The sequence below is a fragment of the Uloborus diversus genome, chromosome 4 (genome assembly GCF_026930045.1).
Source record: "Uloborus diversus isolate 005 chromosome 4, Udiv.v.3.1, whole genome shotgun sequence".
NCBI classification, from domain to species: domain Eukaryota; kingdom Metazoa; phylum Arthropoda; class Arachnida; order Araneae; family Uloboridae; genus Uloborus; species Uloborus diversus.
In genome coordinates, this window is record NC_072734.1 from 21,687,760 (window position 1) to 21,705,501 (window position 17,742).

The following is a 17,742-nucleotide window of genomic DNA, read 5'->3' on the forward strand; positions in this document are numbered from 1 at the left end:
CACTCCATTTCACCAGTTAAAGGCTAAAAAAATGTAAAACTGTAGTTGGATATAAATTCAGTATTTTATAGCTTGTATATCTAACACTGAAGCTTAAAAATGCAGCATAATTTATTTATGTTATTCCGTCATCTATTTATGTTATTCCCGTATCTGTCAGGACTTTGCTATCTCTGCATCCAATTTTATGACTTTCCTGGCAGGAAAAAATCTACTTTCCCGCCATTGTTATCAAACAAGCATTTCCCTGTTTGACGAAGGGCAGCTGCGTGTGAAATCACAATTTGTAATCGGATTTTAAGTCCTCGTTTACCAGTTTCCTCAAAGACTTGGAAAGCTCTTGTTGAGAATTCCAAGGTCACTGAATCATTTTCATAACCCGAGTTAAGTCATCAACTAGTCACTTCCTTCCGTGGGCTTTTTCGTGGTTTGGGAATACTGATACGATAACGATATCGCAAATCTTACTATCGGGTTTGCATCGAAAAAGGTTAAATGTATTTTGTATAGCATCAAATTATTTTTGATGAAGTCAGGAAGGGGCGGATACAGGTTACTATTAGGGGGGGGGGGTTGCAGACCCCTCCGCTCCATGTACGGACCTACGATTTTGGTACAAAAAATTTCTGAAGTTTCCTGGTTGTCACCTAATAAGCAATGAAAAGAAGTAGCATTTCAAATATTTACTTCGAAAAATAATTGCTGAATTGAAAAGATAGCTGAAATCGTTTACACTTTATTCAAAATGTGTTTGAACACAATGTGGTTGGATAATGTTGCCGGCGGTATAGGGGAGGGGCGTCATGACCCCCATGATCCTCCCCTTGCATCCGTCTCTGGATGAAGTGAGTGAGTTTTTAAGACCAGTTATTTAAAAAACAGGGCCGGACCAAAAGGAGCATGCTGTGCCCCTTGCCCCGCACGGCAACTTCTGTGGGGTGGCCAATTCACACACTTTTTGGATATTTTTTATTGAAACGACATAAAATTTAAAGGACAATGAGTAAAAGCAGCAGTTTTTAGGATTTGTTCGGCCACGAAGAATCGAAGACCCGGTACAGAAGCGCAATGAAGCAAGCTGGCAATACTAATATTTGGTTACTTGGTTGGGTAAATATTTTTCGTAATAAAAGATCTTCATAGTGAAATTTTGCTACATTCCATCAAACGTAAGTTAAACACGATCACTGCAACCGTAGGAAGTAGTTTTGCATGAAACATTGTCACACTATTTTGAACATTAAGCACTTGGAAAACTACATGAAATATTTTTTAATTTCTGAGCCAAAGACAAAAATGTATTTGCATTAAAATAAGAATAATAGTTTTTAAAGAATTATGATAATGCGGTCGTTTCCAAAATTTTAAAAGTATTTTTTTCTGAAATAGCATGCTTAAAAACATAGGATCTGACCATTTTTTAAATAATTTGTTTTAGTTTAATATTTTTAAAAAATTACTTAAATCTTTGCGCTTTCACTATTTACGCTTCTGCCGTTGACATCACAAATAATGAAATGCCATTTAGTGTTGCCATTCACAGAGCAAAGTATTTAATTCGCATCTTTACTCACGTGTATTGACAACGATATGGTTGCTGGCAAGCGTAGAGCGCAAAATATTTCATTCGCTTCTTGATTATCATAACGTGGAAATGCGTAGAAAGATGCGGCAAAGTGCCCCATTTGTGACGTCATCAAGATCACGCCTTGTTTGAAAAATCGGACATTTTAAACAATTTATTAAAAACTAGTGGTACCCGCACGGCTTTGCCCATAATAGGAAAATTAATAGGTCTTTTGTTTCGCCTGTATATTTACAAATAATGTATGGAGAATTTTCTCGCCAATTAGCTTGTACCCATGTTACGGTTCCACGTTATGATAATTTCGCATCTCGCCATTTGGCTTGTGCCCATGTTACGGTTCCACGTTATGATAATTTCGTAATTTACTCGTCCATCTTATGATAATTTTTTCTTAAAATTGGAATAGAAAAAGAACCACATCGAATTCGAAAAATCGCTTCGAGGTGCACCCCCCCCCCCCCATGCTACAAACTAACTTTGTGCCAAATTTCCTGAAAATCGGCCGAACGGTCTAGGCGCTATGCGCGTCACAGAGATCCGGACAGAGATCCTGACAGACAGAGAGACTTTCAGCTTTATTATTAGTAAAAATAAAGATAAAGAAGATAAAGAAGACTGTTAACTGTTTAACTGTTTGGAAAATGAAAGTTTTTTCTGGGTCCATGTTATTTTTTTTCTTATTGTATCAATTTCAGTGACTAAAAGTAGTACTTTTAACTGAAGGAAACAACCCCATTGCAGCAAGAAGTTTTATGAAAGCAGTTTCAAATTTAAGTATTAGGGTTTTACTATAGCTCCCATGACTTAGTCATGTTTAGTTGCTAACTTGTAATCTTAAATTAGGTAAAAATAATCTAAATAATTTCGGCTCTAATCCTTGCATTGGGTTCAGCTATTGTAAACAGTGAAACTAATAATTGACTTGTCTAGTTTAATAAAAGTCCAATTATTAAACTATTTATTGAAAATCAATGGTTGTTTCTAGTTCTTTCGCATTGTTCAAGAGTGAGAATTTTCGTTACCAAATAAAAAGGGGTCGTGGGATTAAATCAATCGAAAATTTGACAGCTAAAACGAAATTTAATTTTTAAACTTAAAATCATCAAAAATTTTGTTTCTGATTTTAATATCTTAAACTTGTGTTTCCACTTCATCGTCAAACTTCTGTGTTAATTTCAGATTTTAAAACTCCGAAGAGTACTTGTGTCAGAAAAATTTGGACGAAAAAATAATAATAGATAGAGTGAAAAAGGTTCTTTGAAAAACCTAACATTTAAAACATAATGATTGCATCAAATTTTTGAGAAAGGAAATTTTTAATCAAAATGCTTATATTAAGAGAGTAAAATTAATTTGTGTTTTCAAAAGACAAATGATGCTTAACTTAGTAAAGAAAAAAAGGACCGTGATAGTTGATGATAATTAGTTTATTAACACTTATACGAATTCTTAGAATACACAACTGCAAAATGTAAATCAAAAAGTCAAGAACTACTTTTATCTATGCATGCAAAAAGCGATTAATGGAGCGTAAACAAATGTTGATGACAAAATAATCTGAATCCCCAATTCGTCTATTTTCAACTGCCCCGTTAATATTTTCATAGTTTAATTGCAGATATTGATCTAAAGGTGAAGAAAAAATCCTACCAGAATTAAGAAAAAATTATCATAAAACCATTAAAATGCATTATTAACCAGGTCATATTTCCCCTTTGGATTACGTGAAAGTTGCAATAAAAAATGAGTTATTTTATTAACGGTAATGCAACTTTTTGAGCCCGAGAAATAAAATAATTCTAACTTAAAATCAATTTTCGAGTTGAATAAAGTTCAATTAAAATCATCCTAGGAATTTAATCAAAAGCAAACATTTCACACTTTCTTCACAGGCCTTATCAAAAAGTAAGGAAAGATCAAATTCTCATTTCAAAAACGTCCTTCTTGGTCCGGATATTTTTGAGTTACTTCATATAGTGACTCAATCCTTTGTGAGTGGGACTTTAATCTAAAGTTTGCTTTGACTCAAACACACATGCAAACACACGGATTTGCTCGCACCCATTTTATAGCGATTTCAAAAATGCTTAATGAGTATGTGAGGGTTTCCACTATAATTTTAGCGTTTCTTATGAAGAAGATAACTCAAATTCCCTAAATATCGATAATATGCTTGCGAAAAATGAAAAAATAAATAAAATGAAATAAAAAATAGCTTACGTGTAAAAATATTTTAACAAAATTTAAACATGTTGATAATTTTTATCTTTTCAAATTTCACAAACTATTTGACATTTATTGCCGCTATTAAGCTATATTGAACAAGCCATTTTATACTTTTAAGTCTAGATGTTTTAACATTTTAAATGCATAATTTGTTTTAATAGCTATTTTTATGTGTTTTGCTACTGCAAGTGTATTTTTTTCTGTAGTGTGCAATACTTTTATATAAATAAATAAAAATAAGGGGAAAAAATTGTCAGCAGCAGTATTAAAAGAATTTTATTTTATTGCAGTGAAGAAAGCAAAAAATGCATACTACGAGAGATGGTATTTAATGTGCTTTAATTTTCACAAAGGGAAAAAAGTCAGTCGTCTAAGTTGCAGTCCCCTTACTTATTGTTTTGCAATAAATATGTTCCATTTTTTAACATATTTAACTCTCTACCACTTTTGTTCAAACATAATGCTCTTTTTCACAAGCATACTTTGTTTTTAAAAAATGCGTGATGTTACGCTTTTTGCTACCCCCCTCCTTCCCCCTTGTTAAAAACTCACAATATCATGAACTCCCCTCCGCCTTCCAAGCATGACATCATTTGTTGATGACCCTTTAATGTGATTACATCTGATGTGACTTTCAGAAGTTATATTATGTAGTTGAAGGTACGGTAAGAAATAAAATCTTCAGGGGCAAGGTATAAAAATGTAAATTTATTTCAAAACTGTGCTTAACTTTAATCAATTCATCTTTTTCGTATCATGGAGAAATAGCATTAGTTGAATATTTTAAGCTAATTTTCTTTAACAGGATCATTGTTACAGCTTCTCTATAAAAAGGAACTAATTTAAAACTGAATTTTTATATCTTAAGAAGAAAGAAAAACTCATTCCAAATTGTTTTTAAAAATGGTAATGCTTTAAGTATTTATTTTATTTTAAGATATTGGCTTTAGAAACTGTTTTTGGGTGTCAGCTTTTGGGCAATCGACTTTAGTTGAAATAGAAAAGCCAGCTGAAAGAAAAGTTTAGATGATTTTTGAGAACTAATTCAATCTCAATGTTTTTCCTCTACAACTAACATCTTTTTAAACACTCAATTGATGTCAGTAAAAAATTTTCAGATTTTGCTTAAAAGAAAAAAGAAAAAAAAAGACATTCACATGGAATACGATATCCTTTTTTTGGAATCCTGTCAATTTGTCATACATATAACCTAAAAGTCTCGACCTTATATCCGGGAAACAAACTTGTGTTTTTACCGGTCGGTGAATGACATAAGTCAAGCGAACCAGATCATCTCTCATACGGCTATATCATACTAATATGAAAATAAAATTATTGCCTGAAACTGCTAGACGGCTAGACATAATCATGATGCCTGAAGATGCTGTATATTTTGAAAGAAAATGAAGCAGAATATAGTCGATTCGATGTATCGTGGAAATTAATGTGTTTGGTGCTTATTTTTTTTTCCTTTAATGAAACACAGTAGACAGAAAATTTATTTTATAAAAGCTCGATGTTCGACATGGGCCGATGATTTTTTTTTCTTTTTCTTTTTACAAAAACTTTATTGTCACTTTATAACAATATTATTTAAATATAAAAATAGATAATTATATTGCAATTGTAACAATAATAAAATAAACCATTGAGAAAATCACAACAGGTAGGGGAGAGTGTTGTATCTTGGGACACTGCAAATTTCTAAGAATCTATTTTTAGCAACTATATTTTTTGTAATCTTTAATAGTAACCTTCACCAATAAATAGTGCCATAGAAACAATTAGTATTCAAAGAGTTAAATCGATGATTTTGTGAGAGAAAGAAAATTTTATGATTTCAAGGTAAATAGTTTCAGTATTTTTATTTCATTTTCTGTCTTTGTATTTGTTAAACTAATAAACTGAATTTTATTTTGTTATAAAAGAGAAGTGCTTTAAATATTTTGGTTATGAGAAAATAATGATAGTGCATCTAGAGTGAACATCATTTTGGTTTTTCTTAAACCATGTGGTGATTGTACCTCGGAACAGCCCAATATATTGTACCTAAGAAGATGTCCCAAGGTGCAATATATCCATAATTCTGAATAATAAAGATATGTTTAGGAACATGGAAAAATGTTCTAATCTGATGTAGTCTTTTAAACAAATTTAATGTTAGATAAATTCATAATTTATGTTTCATTATTCATCATTCATAATTTAAACAATTACCATGAAAAAATAGCTAGTATACTAGCTATTTTTGGTCTGTTGATAATAGTTATGAAATTATCGACGGACTTAAATCTGGTTGCACACCTGTATCTATTCAAACGTTTGATTTTGAGAATCTTTTCAACAACATTCCCATCGAATTACTTTATAATAACATCAAAGATATTTTCGATTTATTTTCTTTCGATGAGGAACTCGGAATTAACAGAGATCTTTTTTTAAATCTCTGTAACTTTTGTTTCAACAAAAATTTTATTCATTTTCATAGCACAATCTACAGGCAAACCCACGGCATTGGCATGGGTACTAACTATTCTAGTACAGCTGCAAACCTTTTTCTATTTTTTTATGAATATAATTATGTTATCAAATCCAATAAGAGCCTGAAAATTTTTCGTTATATAGATGACATTTTGGTTTTAAATTCTGATTTTACTAACGAACACAAAAACGTTTATCCTGATTGTTTATACCTTAATTGTGCAAATAAAGACGATAACAACATTAACTTTTTGGATATTAATATAAAAAATGAAAACAATGTTCTAAATTTAGATTTATACGACAAACGGAATAATTTCAATTTCAATACTCTTTCTATGCCTTACTGGCATAGCAATTTACATAAGCGCGTTTTTATCAACATCATCATCGGACAATTAAACAGGTTCAGTAAAATTTGTAATAATAATGAAAATTACAGTAAGCAAATGTTCCGTTTCTTTGCTAATCTTTTTTACAATAACAATTTCCCTTTAAAGTTCATTCGGTATTACAGTCAATTTTTTCAGAAGTAGCGGCAGTATTACTCCTAAACACTTGGATGCACGGTTATGCAAAATAACCGTGATGATAACTGCTTGCTCCAGTCCCACGTGGAACGCTTCCAGTTTGATTTTGGAATTTGTGTGCCGTGCAGACTGGACTGAAGAGTACTGATTTTGGATTACGGAACGACTTGAGTTTATCCGAATAAGTTTCATTGGATGAATTTGAATAAGATTTTTCGTGGGGGCTGTGAGTTTTTTAAGTCTTTTTTAAGTCTTTTTATATGAAGTAATGTTACCCTCCTTTTGCCTTGCAGGTATGGGTGGGGACGTTCCGATTCAGCAAGTTGCCTTTAAACATTGATGCCATATTTACGATAATTCCATTTTGTCCTTTTTATAAATTGTGGTTTTAAGAAAAATGTATATCTGGCTGTTCTTTAGAACATTTATTAGCTGCAATTTGCAATATACGCTAATGAATTAATGAATTTTTGTATCTTTTGCAAACGTTGTTTGATTATGTATATTATATGGTTTACTTGCTGACTGGCGACGCGTTCCGAAACCCTGTGAGGCTCGGTTAGGGTATGCTGCTCCCACCCACTGACGAAGAAGCAGATCAATTGCTTATATTGTTGTTCTTGTTTTTGTTCATTTTTAATAATGTTGTTCATTTTGTCGTTTGCATACCTACATGTTATCACAATTTTTAAATCCTAAATATTTGATATAGTTTTAAGTGCTGCCGTTTTGCGCCTCGTCTATATTAATTTTTCGTTTGTTTAAATATATATATATATATATATATATATATGTATAAATGCAGAGAAATACGTTGGGGTATTTTGATGTGACTTTTAGATTTTAGATTCAAAAAAAAAAAAAGACGTTAAAAATTAAAACATGAAAACTGTCCCAAGGTACAGCACTCTTCCTTTATTTGAAAAAAGGGTAGAAAATTTTTGTCTAGTTATTCGTGTATATATAACTGGAACTGGACTAACGTATTAGGGTGGAGCGAAAAATCGAAATTAAAAAAAAATAATCGCCAAAAGTTGTTTTTTGAAAATATTAATCACACATGCAAAATGTTTTCAATGTGATTTTTTTTCCGGTGACCTAAAGCACTTTAATATAAGTAAAAATCCAATGTTTGTGCAAATTTTGAATTAAAAACTAAAAATAAATAATTATTTGAATAATTGATTTTAAAGGTAAAGAAAACTGAGAACAGAAAAATTATTGTAAAATGGGCAAGCACTTAAATTCAACCTCACGCAGCTCTTTTGTCTTATCTTTTATATTTATTTATTTATTTATTTATTTATTTATTGTACATTCACATCGTACAATTCAATAACTTTATATATTTTAACTGAATTGCCAAGTTAATTCATATAATACCTAGATGTTTTACCAAAATAATGGATTTCTTACTTTAACGGTAAGGTATAAATTTGCGACCGTAATTTTTAACTTTTCTGAAATACTAATACGTTACAAAAACAGCTTTGATCGCAGTTGGAAATAAAATACAACTTAAGAAGTTCTCTTACAAGCAGAGCGAGCAAATATTGCACGTAAGGAAAAAAGTCACTTCAACTTGTATATGTAATTGATAAGTAGATAAGCTAATGACCGATTAGGGAGAACAAATGTTTTGAAATTGTACGAAATACGAAAACAAAAGTAATCACGTTTTATCAGTATACCGAATTCAGACAACTTATCTGTCCTCAACATACTGTGGTAAATAGTTTTTGATTTCACTCAAAATTTTCAAAAAAGATTCGATTTTTCAAAACTGAGATACATTCCGTTCGGAGTTAAGGGCTACCGTTTGGTTTGGGCTAACAGTGCAATTCCAAACTGGTCCCAGTCCTTAGAAAAGTGCCGTGTTTTTTCGAGCAATTCAACATTAAAAAACGTACTGCTGTACTCTAATCTCAAAATTCCTATTTTTAAGGCATATTTTTAGCAATAAGCTGTTCAAACATCTTCAAAAACAACGATTTAACATTTTTGACCGTCTTTAAAAAAATCAGTAAATACGAATTGTAGAAGGAAATTATGTGTAAGAAGAAGAAATTGATGTTAGTTTACGAAACGCGTCTCTCTTTTTTTTTTGGTGGTTACTGGGGGTACAGCGGTGCAGATTCAAGGGGGCGGGTTATGATCATATCCCCTTTCATACTTAAAGTACCTAAAGATAGCATGAAACTGTTTTTCGGGAGTTTTAAGCAATTTTAGTTAGAACCTCTTTGAGTCCGAATATGCACTTATAATTCCGTTTCTCAATTTTTGTGCTCATGCTTTAATAATTGCCCCTTCCAAAACTAGAAACAGAATCCACCCTTGAACAGTACCACTAGCGCGCACACCTGTCGTGAACATAGCGTTGATATTGAAAAAAAAAAGAAATATTAATAATGAAGACTTTTATAAAAGCGGTAAAAAGTTATTTTGGTTAGCTTCGAGAAGTTTTTTGCAACTAAGATAAACTTGTCCGGAAGTTTTCTCTCCTTCACTTGAATGAAATGTGCGTGTAGATATAATGTTTTTGTACGCATGAGGTTTATAAAATCTTATTACTCCATTGTTGTTAAAATAAAATGATTCATCATTGAGTTTTATTATGAACTAGAAAAGCTTTCTCGTCAACTTGACAAAAAATTTAAACTTCTGTTTTTTTTGGGGGGGGAGGGGGGGGAACATAAAAGAATCAAAATGAAGGGTTTAGCTACAACAATTCAGTTTTTAAGATAATGAATTCTATCGGGAGGGGGGTTAGTTGCTCTACCTCGGATGCTTTGATGCGCTTTCAAGTTAAGTTACTAATTCTAGTATCGTAATATATTAATATCTATACATATATAAATATAATAGGCTGCTGTGACCATTCTGATACTACCCTCCACCCAGGGCCATGCTTTGGGGGTGGCAAACTGTGCGGCCGCACAGGGCCGCTAAAATATTTTGAAGTTAAGGGTTCGCTAAAGTATTGTGAAAAAAATATCTTCTTTCTAATGGCACCAACGAAAAGAATATGCAATGGGACAAACTTGAGCTACAGCGTATTAAAAGGCTATTTTTCATGTGAACGATTTTGACAGCCACTTTAGATGCCAATATCTTTTAAAAAATCAATATTTACGCTCTGCAAAAGAAAAAAATCTTTTTTTTCTAACGGTACATTAAAACCACTCCTAACGGACACCCCTCTTATGCGCGCAATTTTGAATTCTCCAATTCCAAGACAAATAGCATTGTTAAACCCCTGTCCTGTGGATACCCTCTATTGCGGACAAAAAAATTTGTCCTGATAGTGTCCGCATTAGAGCAATTTTATTGTATTAACGAAAAGAAGATGCGAGGTGACAAACTTGAGCTACAGCGCTTTGAAATTGAGCTATTTTTTACTTAAATGGTTTTGATAGCTACTTTGGAGGACAATATCTTTTAGATAATATATATTTAAGCTCTGAAACTGTAACCCATTAAAAACAAGTATTTTTACAATGTAATCACGAAGTACGAGCCTTTGAATTATTTTTGTTCAGATTTTATCACAACGTAAAATCCAGGAAAAAATGTCCCCGCTGCGCTTTTTCACGAGTTTACACGCGCGCTATAAAAATTTAACAGTCTCAAATTTCCAAAAATACTTGAATGTATTAACAGCTAATTGTACTTTAAGCGCCGAAAATTTCAGGCTTCCAGTGTGATGAAATTTTCTGTAAACTTAGTCTAAACTTGGCAGTTTGGCAGAAAAAGTTAATCCACCATTTTGGATCACATTTTTCGGAGATCCTAGATCCTCAGGATTTGGATCTAGGAAGCTGAAAATTTGCATTAGTTTGAAAAGCATCTCTACTCCACTATAAAATTTCATCCAAATCGGAAATGGTCAAACGGGGACCCCCAGGTCACTTGACGTGAAATGAATCTATATTTGCTAGTAGTAAAAAAAAGTGAAAAGGCAGAAAAAGATCAAAATTTTTCATTCTTTTTCCGAACGTTGTTATGATATCAGATTTCAATTTTGTATTTCATACCTCCCCCCCCCCCCGGATGAAAATTTCGCAATTTGGATACTAGTCTTTATTTCCATCAATTACATCTCTTTCAGATTCAAATTTTCTTTGCAACCATATTTCGTGTCATATTTTTTCGCATTAATTTTGTAATTACTTATAAAAATCTCGAACTAACTTATACAGCTGGGTGACACACTATAGCGGGTTATGTTTTGGGAGAGAATAAATAAATAACAAAAATGATTTTTTATCGACTATTAAAACAAATTTCGCACAGGGCTGCTAAAACTCTAAGCACGCCCCTGCCCCCATCCCCAGGAGGAAATTTTGGCTCGTTAATTATTACGGCGTTTGTGAATTAGTTCTGGCTGCGCTAGTGAATCGTAAGAACTGTCCTTAAAAATACAGTGAAAATACAAAATAAAATCATCAGAAAAAAACTGCATTTCCCACCGTCATGTAAAACTGGGCCGCCTGCCTTGTCAGGTGGTCAGAGATGTCTGGCTGCGACAGGAAGGTCCGGGTTCGAATCCCGGCTCGGGCATGGACGTACTCTCTCTTTCCTGTCCTTGTCCTTCCTTTGTGTGAATGTGTTGTTATGCTGTGAATGGTTGCCTACCCTATAAACGGGTACCTAGTGTGTACTGTGGAAGTCGGACTTCACACCAAATTACGGTACAGTTGGAAAAGTGAAGCAGCGCACCCCAAATTGCCAGCCTAGCTGGCACACGACAACACCAACATGTAAAACGGGGAAAATATGAAAAAAAAGAAAAGAATAGAATAAGTAAAAAATATTTAATCTGCTTATTTAAAATGGATTGATTTGAACAAAAATGTGGGATGCGTTATACTTTTTATTACTTTCCTATTGTGTCACAATATCCTGAACCCCCCCCCCCCCCCACCGCCACTTCCCTTCGTCCCTCAGAGGGTGATATACTTAATGGAGCACCCTTGTATCTGGAGAAAAAAAAGGCAACTGGCTTGAAACTAGCTTTCAGAAACATGGTTGCGTATGCAAAATCGAATAATCGAGGTCAAATAACGTTTTTTTTCTCGCACGATGGAATTACGGCACTTGATGCTGCCATCTAGTGATGCGTAATAAATACATAATAATAATTTTAAAGTAATATTCTGCTTAAAATTTCTAAAAATATATAAAGGACTCAAAGTTCACTATTGCTGAAAGCCAAAAAATGTGGAAAAGATTAAAGACTAAATGAAACTGCTAATAATATCAATAAGGCTGACCTTCGACAACTCATAAAAAAATGTAAACATACAACAATCCTCAGTCAACAAATATAATCCGAGGATAAGTTACAACTTCTTGAGCCCGGATTAATGTTACTTTTCAGTAATTCAATGCTAAAAAATTAATTAAAAAATATATTCAATTTTCTTAATTGTATTCATGCAAAGTCACCGGAGGATTTTTTTAAAGACAGCCTCTCAAATTCCGGTAAAATGTTTTTACTCGAAACAGCATTCAGGAATGACTCGGATTGAAAACGTATTAGAACTCATTCTCTTAATACGGTATTTTTCAAAATACCTCATGATTCAAGAGATAATTAACCAATTACACGCAGTTTCTTTGCCTGCTTACAGAGCACGTGAAGGCTGGTGGCGACTCAAAATGTATAAGAAAAATGAAAAAGATACTTTTCAAAATACCTCATAATGCAAGGGAGGGTTAATCAATTCAACATGTAGTTTCTCTGCCTATTTATAGAGCACTTAGAAGCTGGGAGGGCTTACAGGTGCATAAGGGGTCATTCCATATAAAATCAATCAGTTTTCAGAAATTTTCGTGCCGCACCAATTTTGATTTTGATGAAATTTGATAGATCATATGTACCAATATTCTGTACCCCCAAACTGTTATTAATTTTTCTGGAAATTTTTATTCCTGAAATATAGCTATTTTTTTGCTTCGTGGATGAGTAAAACTCGACATTTTCGGTCCTTTTTCAAAAAGCTCTAGTAAATTTATTTAAATTAGTAAGAAGATCAAACACGTCTTATTTTAAAGGTGAAAGAAGGAACTTTTATCTGTGGACTGCATTCCGAAATGCAGACCCATGACGCGAGAGAGGTTAATTTAACTCAACAGATAGTTTCTCAGTCTACTTAAGCAGCACTTGGAAGCTGGTGGGGCTTCCAAGTGCATAAGATACTTTTCAAAATACGTCATGATGCAAGATAGAACTCACCATGCGGTTTATCTAAGTGCATAAGGTACGTAAAAAAAAGACATTTTTTAAATACTTCATGATGAAAGAAAGAATTAATCAATTTCCATGTAGTAGTTAGTTTCTTTGCTTACTTAGTAAGCACTTGGAAGCAGGTGGTGCTTCCAGGTGCTTAAGATACTTTTATAAATACCTCATGTGCACAAGAGACAATTAACCAATTGTTTTTAGCAGTAAGTTACCTCCACAAGCCAGGGCTAAGACAATACTACATGCAATATCAAGACAGCCCAGTTATCACATCCTAAGACTGCAGTTTCGTTCTTATTAGAACTCCTCAGTTAGGAATAGTGAATAACCGAGCCAGAGGCAGATGTCATCATCTCATTGAAGTTGAGAGTGTCAATAAACTGGTAGATACAGTGTTGTTTGTTGGCACGCTCAACTTCAACGAGATGGCATCTGCCTCCAGCTCGGTTATTCAGCATTCCTGACTGATGAGTGCTAATAAGAACGAAACTGCAGTCTCAGGATGAGATAATCGGGCTGTCTGTTATATTGCATGCAATCAATAAAGTGGTTTATCCAAACTGCAAATATATGTAGATAAGCTACTTATTTACATACTTCATGATGCAAGAAAGAATTTTCCAATGGGGTGGTTTCTTTCAGTCAGAAGTACTACTTTTAGTCACTGAAATGGATAGAAGGAGTAAGAAAAATACATGGACCCAGAAAATACAGTCGGACCTCAATATATCGAAGTAGCAAATTGCCAGGAAAAAAAATTGATGCATAGAAATTTCGATGTATAGAAACAATCTTATTTTATCCTAAAAATCTCCTAAAACATTAAAATTAAGGCTAATTTTCGTGTATGAAACCTAACTTCGAATTTATACAAGCACCAGATTAAATGAAAGTTAATAATTAAAAAGATAACAGAAATCATATTTTTGCGCCTTCATACATCTTCATCCTTCGGCAATTCAACTTGAACCGCAACATTAGGGGATTTTCGTTTTGACAAATCGAGAGAAAAGTAAAAAATTAATCTACTTAACTTGAATGATTTTTACTGCAGCTAAAACGACTAGGAACGATAATCAACAGACAAAAGGGGACGACTTGAAACTGATTTTACAATGTTACTGGTTACAACTAAGATATTTGAAATAAACTTGAGGGAATTTAAGAACTCTAAAACGAAACAACGACCTATCTACACGCTTCTTAACCCCAGATTCCTTATGAGTTTCGTAGCAACCTTTAGTGAACATAATTTTCTCCCCTAACCTTTATTTTTCATGAGACAAACAGTCTAAGGAGGTAAAAAAAATCTACGAATGTCTCGAAAAAAAATTCGATATATAGAGATCTTTTCGATACATATAAACAATTTTTCTGTGTAATGGACAAAGAAATTTGCTGGGATTTCGATATATAGAAAATTTCGATATGTGGAAGTTCGATGTATGGAGTTTCGACTGTACTTACATTTTCCCAACAGTTTTTTTTTAATAAATTTTTTTTAATGTCCGATTTTGAAAACAAGGGGTGGTCTTTATGACGTCACAAATGATGCAATTTGGCGCATCTTTCTACCACGTTTACACGTTATGATAATCAAGAAGCGAATTAAATATTGCGCTCTACGCTTGCTATCAACTATATCGTTGCCAATACACGTGAATAAACATGCGAATTAAATATTTTGCGCTGTGATTGGCAACACTGAATGGCATTTCATCATTTGTGATGTCACACGACAGAAGCGTAAACAATGAAAGCGTACCGATTTAAGTAATTTTTTTTTTAATATTAAACTTAAACAAATTATTTCAAAAATGATCAGATCCTATGTTTTTAAGCATGCTCTTTTAGAAAAAAATACTTTTAAAATTTTGGAAACGACCCCATTCCATAGGTTGTTTCTATGTGTACTTACACAGGACTTGGAGGCTGGTGGTTCCAGTGTCTCTGCCTGCTGCGTTGGCGACCGTGCAACTGTAATTGCCACTGTGCTGTTCCTGAACATCTTCCACCACCAAAGAAGAGGAAAAGTCGTCCAACTTTCTGATGGCGATTTCGGTGGGGTCCGGGGGTTGCTCTCGAGCTTCTATTCCCTCTCCATCTTTAGACCAGCTGAAGGTGAGGGGCGGAGAGCCATCGCTCGTGCTGCAAGTCACGTGGTAGCGCTCCCCCTTCCGCAACTGCGCACTGCGGGGAAGAGGGATCAATTTGGGTGGCACTGAAAGAGAAGCAATTGAAAATTTGAAATTAGCAAGTTTTTAAAGAGATTACTTTCAGCAGAATTTCAAAATTATCTAGAAAATTACATGCACATTTGGTGATTTCACTGAAAAATTACTCGGCAATGAGAGTCTGCAACTTTATGGGACCAAGTTACAAGTAATTGTCTATTCAGATAGTGCTATTTTATCATTCTCGGAAATAATTAATAAAAGCTCCATACAGGTATCTTCAACTGATGTTCTAAATTTACATTTTCATAATATCTTGTTGATAAATTCATATTTTAAGGTTGCGTGTCACATTATTAATCCTTACGAAGCATAAAACAATGCATGTCATAAACTCTTCAAAATATTTTTTTTTAAATGTTTATTTCATTTATTTTCAATGTGTTGATAACACTAAGAGAAGCATTTTCGTAAAACATTTAAAATCATATTGCAGAATTTCGTAATCGATATTTTTCTGTTTCTTTCTTTCTTTTTTTATTTTTTTGTTCTAAAAAGTAATTGGATAGCAACTCTTTTCTAATCTCTTGCTAGCATTAAGTAAGATATCTTTCTAAAACTTATAAAAACACAACGTCAAATTTCATAATAAATAACGGTTATTATTGATATTTTATTTATTTTATTTTAGCTGTGTTTATTTATTTATTAATTATCTTTAAAAGTAATTAGATAGCAATTATTTCTAAATCTGTTGCTAACACTAAGATATGGCTTGGAAAATTTTGAAATAACAAAAAAATATATAGAATTTCTTAATAAATAATAATTTTTCAGCGCATTCCTTTCCAATGCTTTGCCACTTTTTTGAAAATTCAACATAATTTTCGTAAAAAATAACTATATTTTATGGAAACTAGTCAATAGCAGGTGAATTCTAGCTGTAACGGAAGGACGGTTTTTACAAAAAAAAAATCGATGGATTTCTGTCTGTGAGCATGTCAAAATACATATTTTTTCAAAAACTGATGCATAGACTTTTATACACATCACAACAAAGTGGCTAAAAATGCCAAAGCCAAGAATTTTTCGTTAGTAACTTTTTTTTAATTCAAATTTGAAAAACGGTAACGGAAGGACATTTTTGCGACATGATTTTCACGCTATCATGTTCTCCCCAAAAGTTCAGCTAAACTATAAAAGGGAAAAGTGTATAAAAAAAAAAAATAGAGCACATACGGGAGCGTACAACCCTTACAATTTCACCTCTTGTTTAAAAAAATAATTATTTTAAGCATATAAATTATGTATTTGTTAAGGGTAACGGAAGCACAGTAACGGAAGGAAAAGAAGTCCAAAGCAATTAAACTTGGTAAATTTCATTAAAAAAACATTTATTCAGCTAATACAGCATTCTGAAATAATGATATCTAATGCCTGAGCCATCTGTTACAATTCTGAATTCTTTAAATACTTAATAATTTTATCAGAATCCATAGAACATTTATCTTTTTCCTCAAGAAATACGAAGATCATTCTCACATTATTATGCATTCTCAAACAAGCTATTTCTATTTCTTTATCTTCCATATGAAGTAAATGTCCAATATTGCTCTTTGTTAGTTTCTTTCCCTTCCATCCAACTAACAAAACTTGTCCATTTGGGATATTCTTTATGATTTGGTGCTTTTCATTCAGCTGTATCTTCATTTTTAACATTATTTATAACTGTCCTCAATCTTTTGACTTTGAAGTGAAAACTCCTTCGATTTGTTAAAGTAGATTTATTGAAGTAGTTATTATATTCACACTGTAAAAAAATTCCGAAACGTTACTGAATATTTCCGAGCAACGTTGCAGGATTTCAACGGTTTTTATCCACTTCCTGGAAAAGTCAAGGATCTTTGTCAAAACGTTTTCTGAATTGCTACAAGTTACACGAATGCAGACTTCTTATCGTTATGAAAAACATTTTTAGCTCCCAGTTTATAGATTAACTGAATGTATTTATAAAGTGTATCGGCTTCATTTCAATTACGGCACGTCCAGACTGATTAAGCTCCCAAAGGGAGCGAATAAGTCCATGGACTGCGTAGCTTTGTTAGAATTGCAGGAGAGTATAAACTCTTGATACTCTCTTACACTTCTGTCTCAGCTTCGGCCATGTTTCCAATACTGATTTTGGAACTTTCTAGATAAATCAGGAAGGTGCCAAGCCGGGAAGATTTCTGAGTTTTTGAGGAAGCTTCCAGGATAATTTCAGGAAGGTTACTGAATATTAGCGGAAAACTTTCCTGGCCTTTTCAAGATATGTTACTAGCAGAAATTGGGCACATCAGCTGCCCATTATTTTCCAGGAACGTTTCTGAATCGTTTTTACAGTGCAATGACATAACTTGTTACAATGTTCAAATGGTGCATATTTTGTGTGTCAGGATGAGAATAAATATTACTCCATCTTTGTGAAAGTTGATCTTTGAATTTACTGATCTCTAC

General features: G+C 33.0%; 1 protein-coding gene across 1 annotated transcript in view; it reads right to left on the minus strand.

Annotated features, from left to right (window-relative positions):
• The window catches only part of LOC129219936 (cell adhesion molecule Dscam2-like), a 77,650-nt gene extending 60,958 nt beyond the window's left edge, over positions 1 to 16,692 (minus strand). Inside the window, exons 1-2 of the mRNA XM_054854252.1 lie at positions 16,656 to 16,692; positions 14,991 to 15,293 (exon numbers count right to left, since the gene is read on the minus strand). Of these exons, the coding sequence (XP_054710227.1) occupies positions 14,991 to 15,293; positions 16,656 to 16,692 (340 nt within the window). The remainder of the gene's footprint in view (positions 1 to 14,990; positions 15,294 to 16,655) is intronic.
• Positions 16,693 to 17,742: the final 1,050 nt, after the last annotated feature.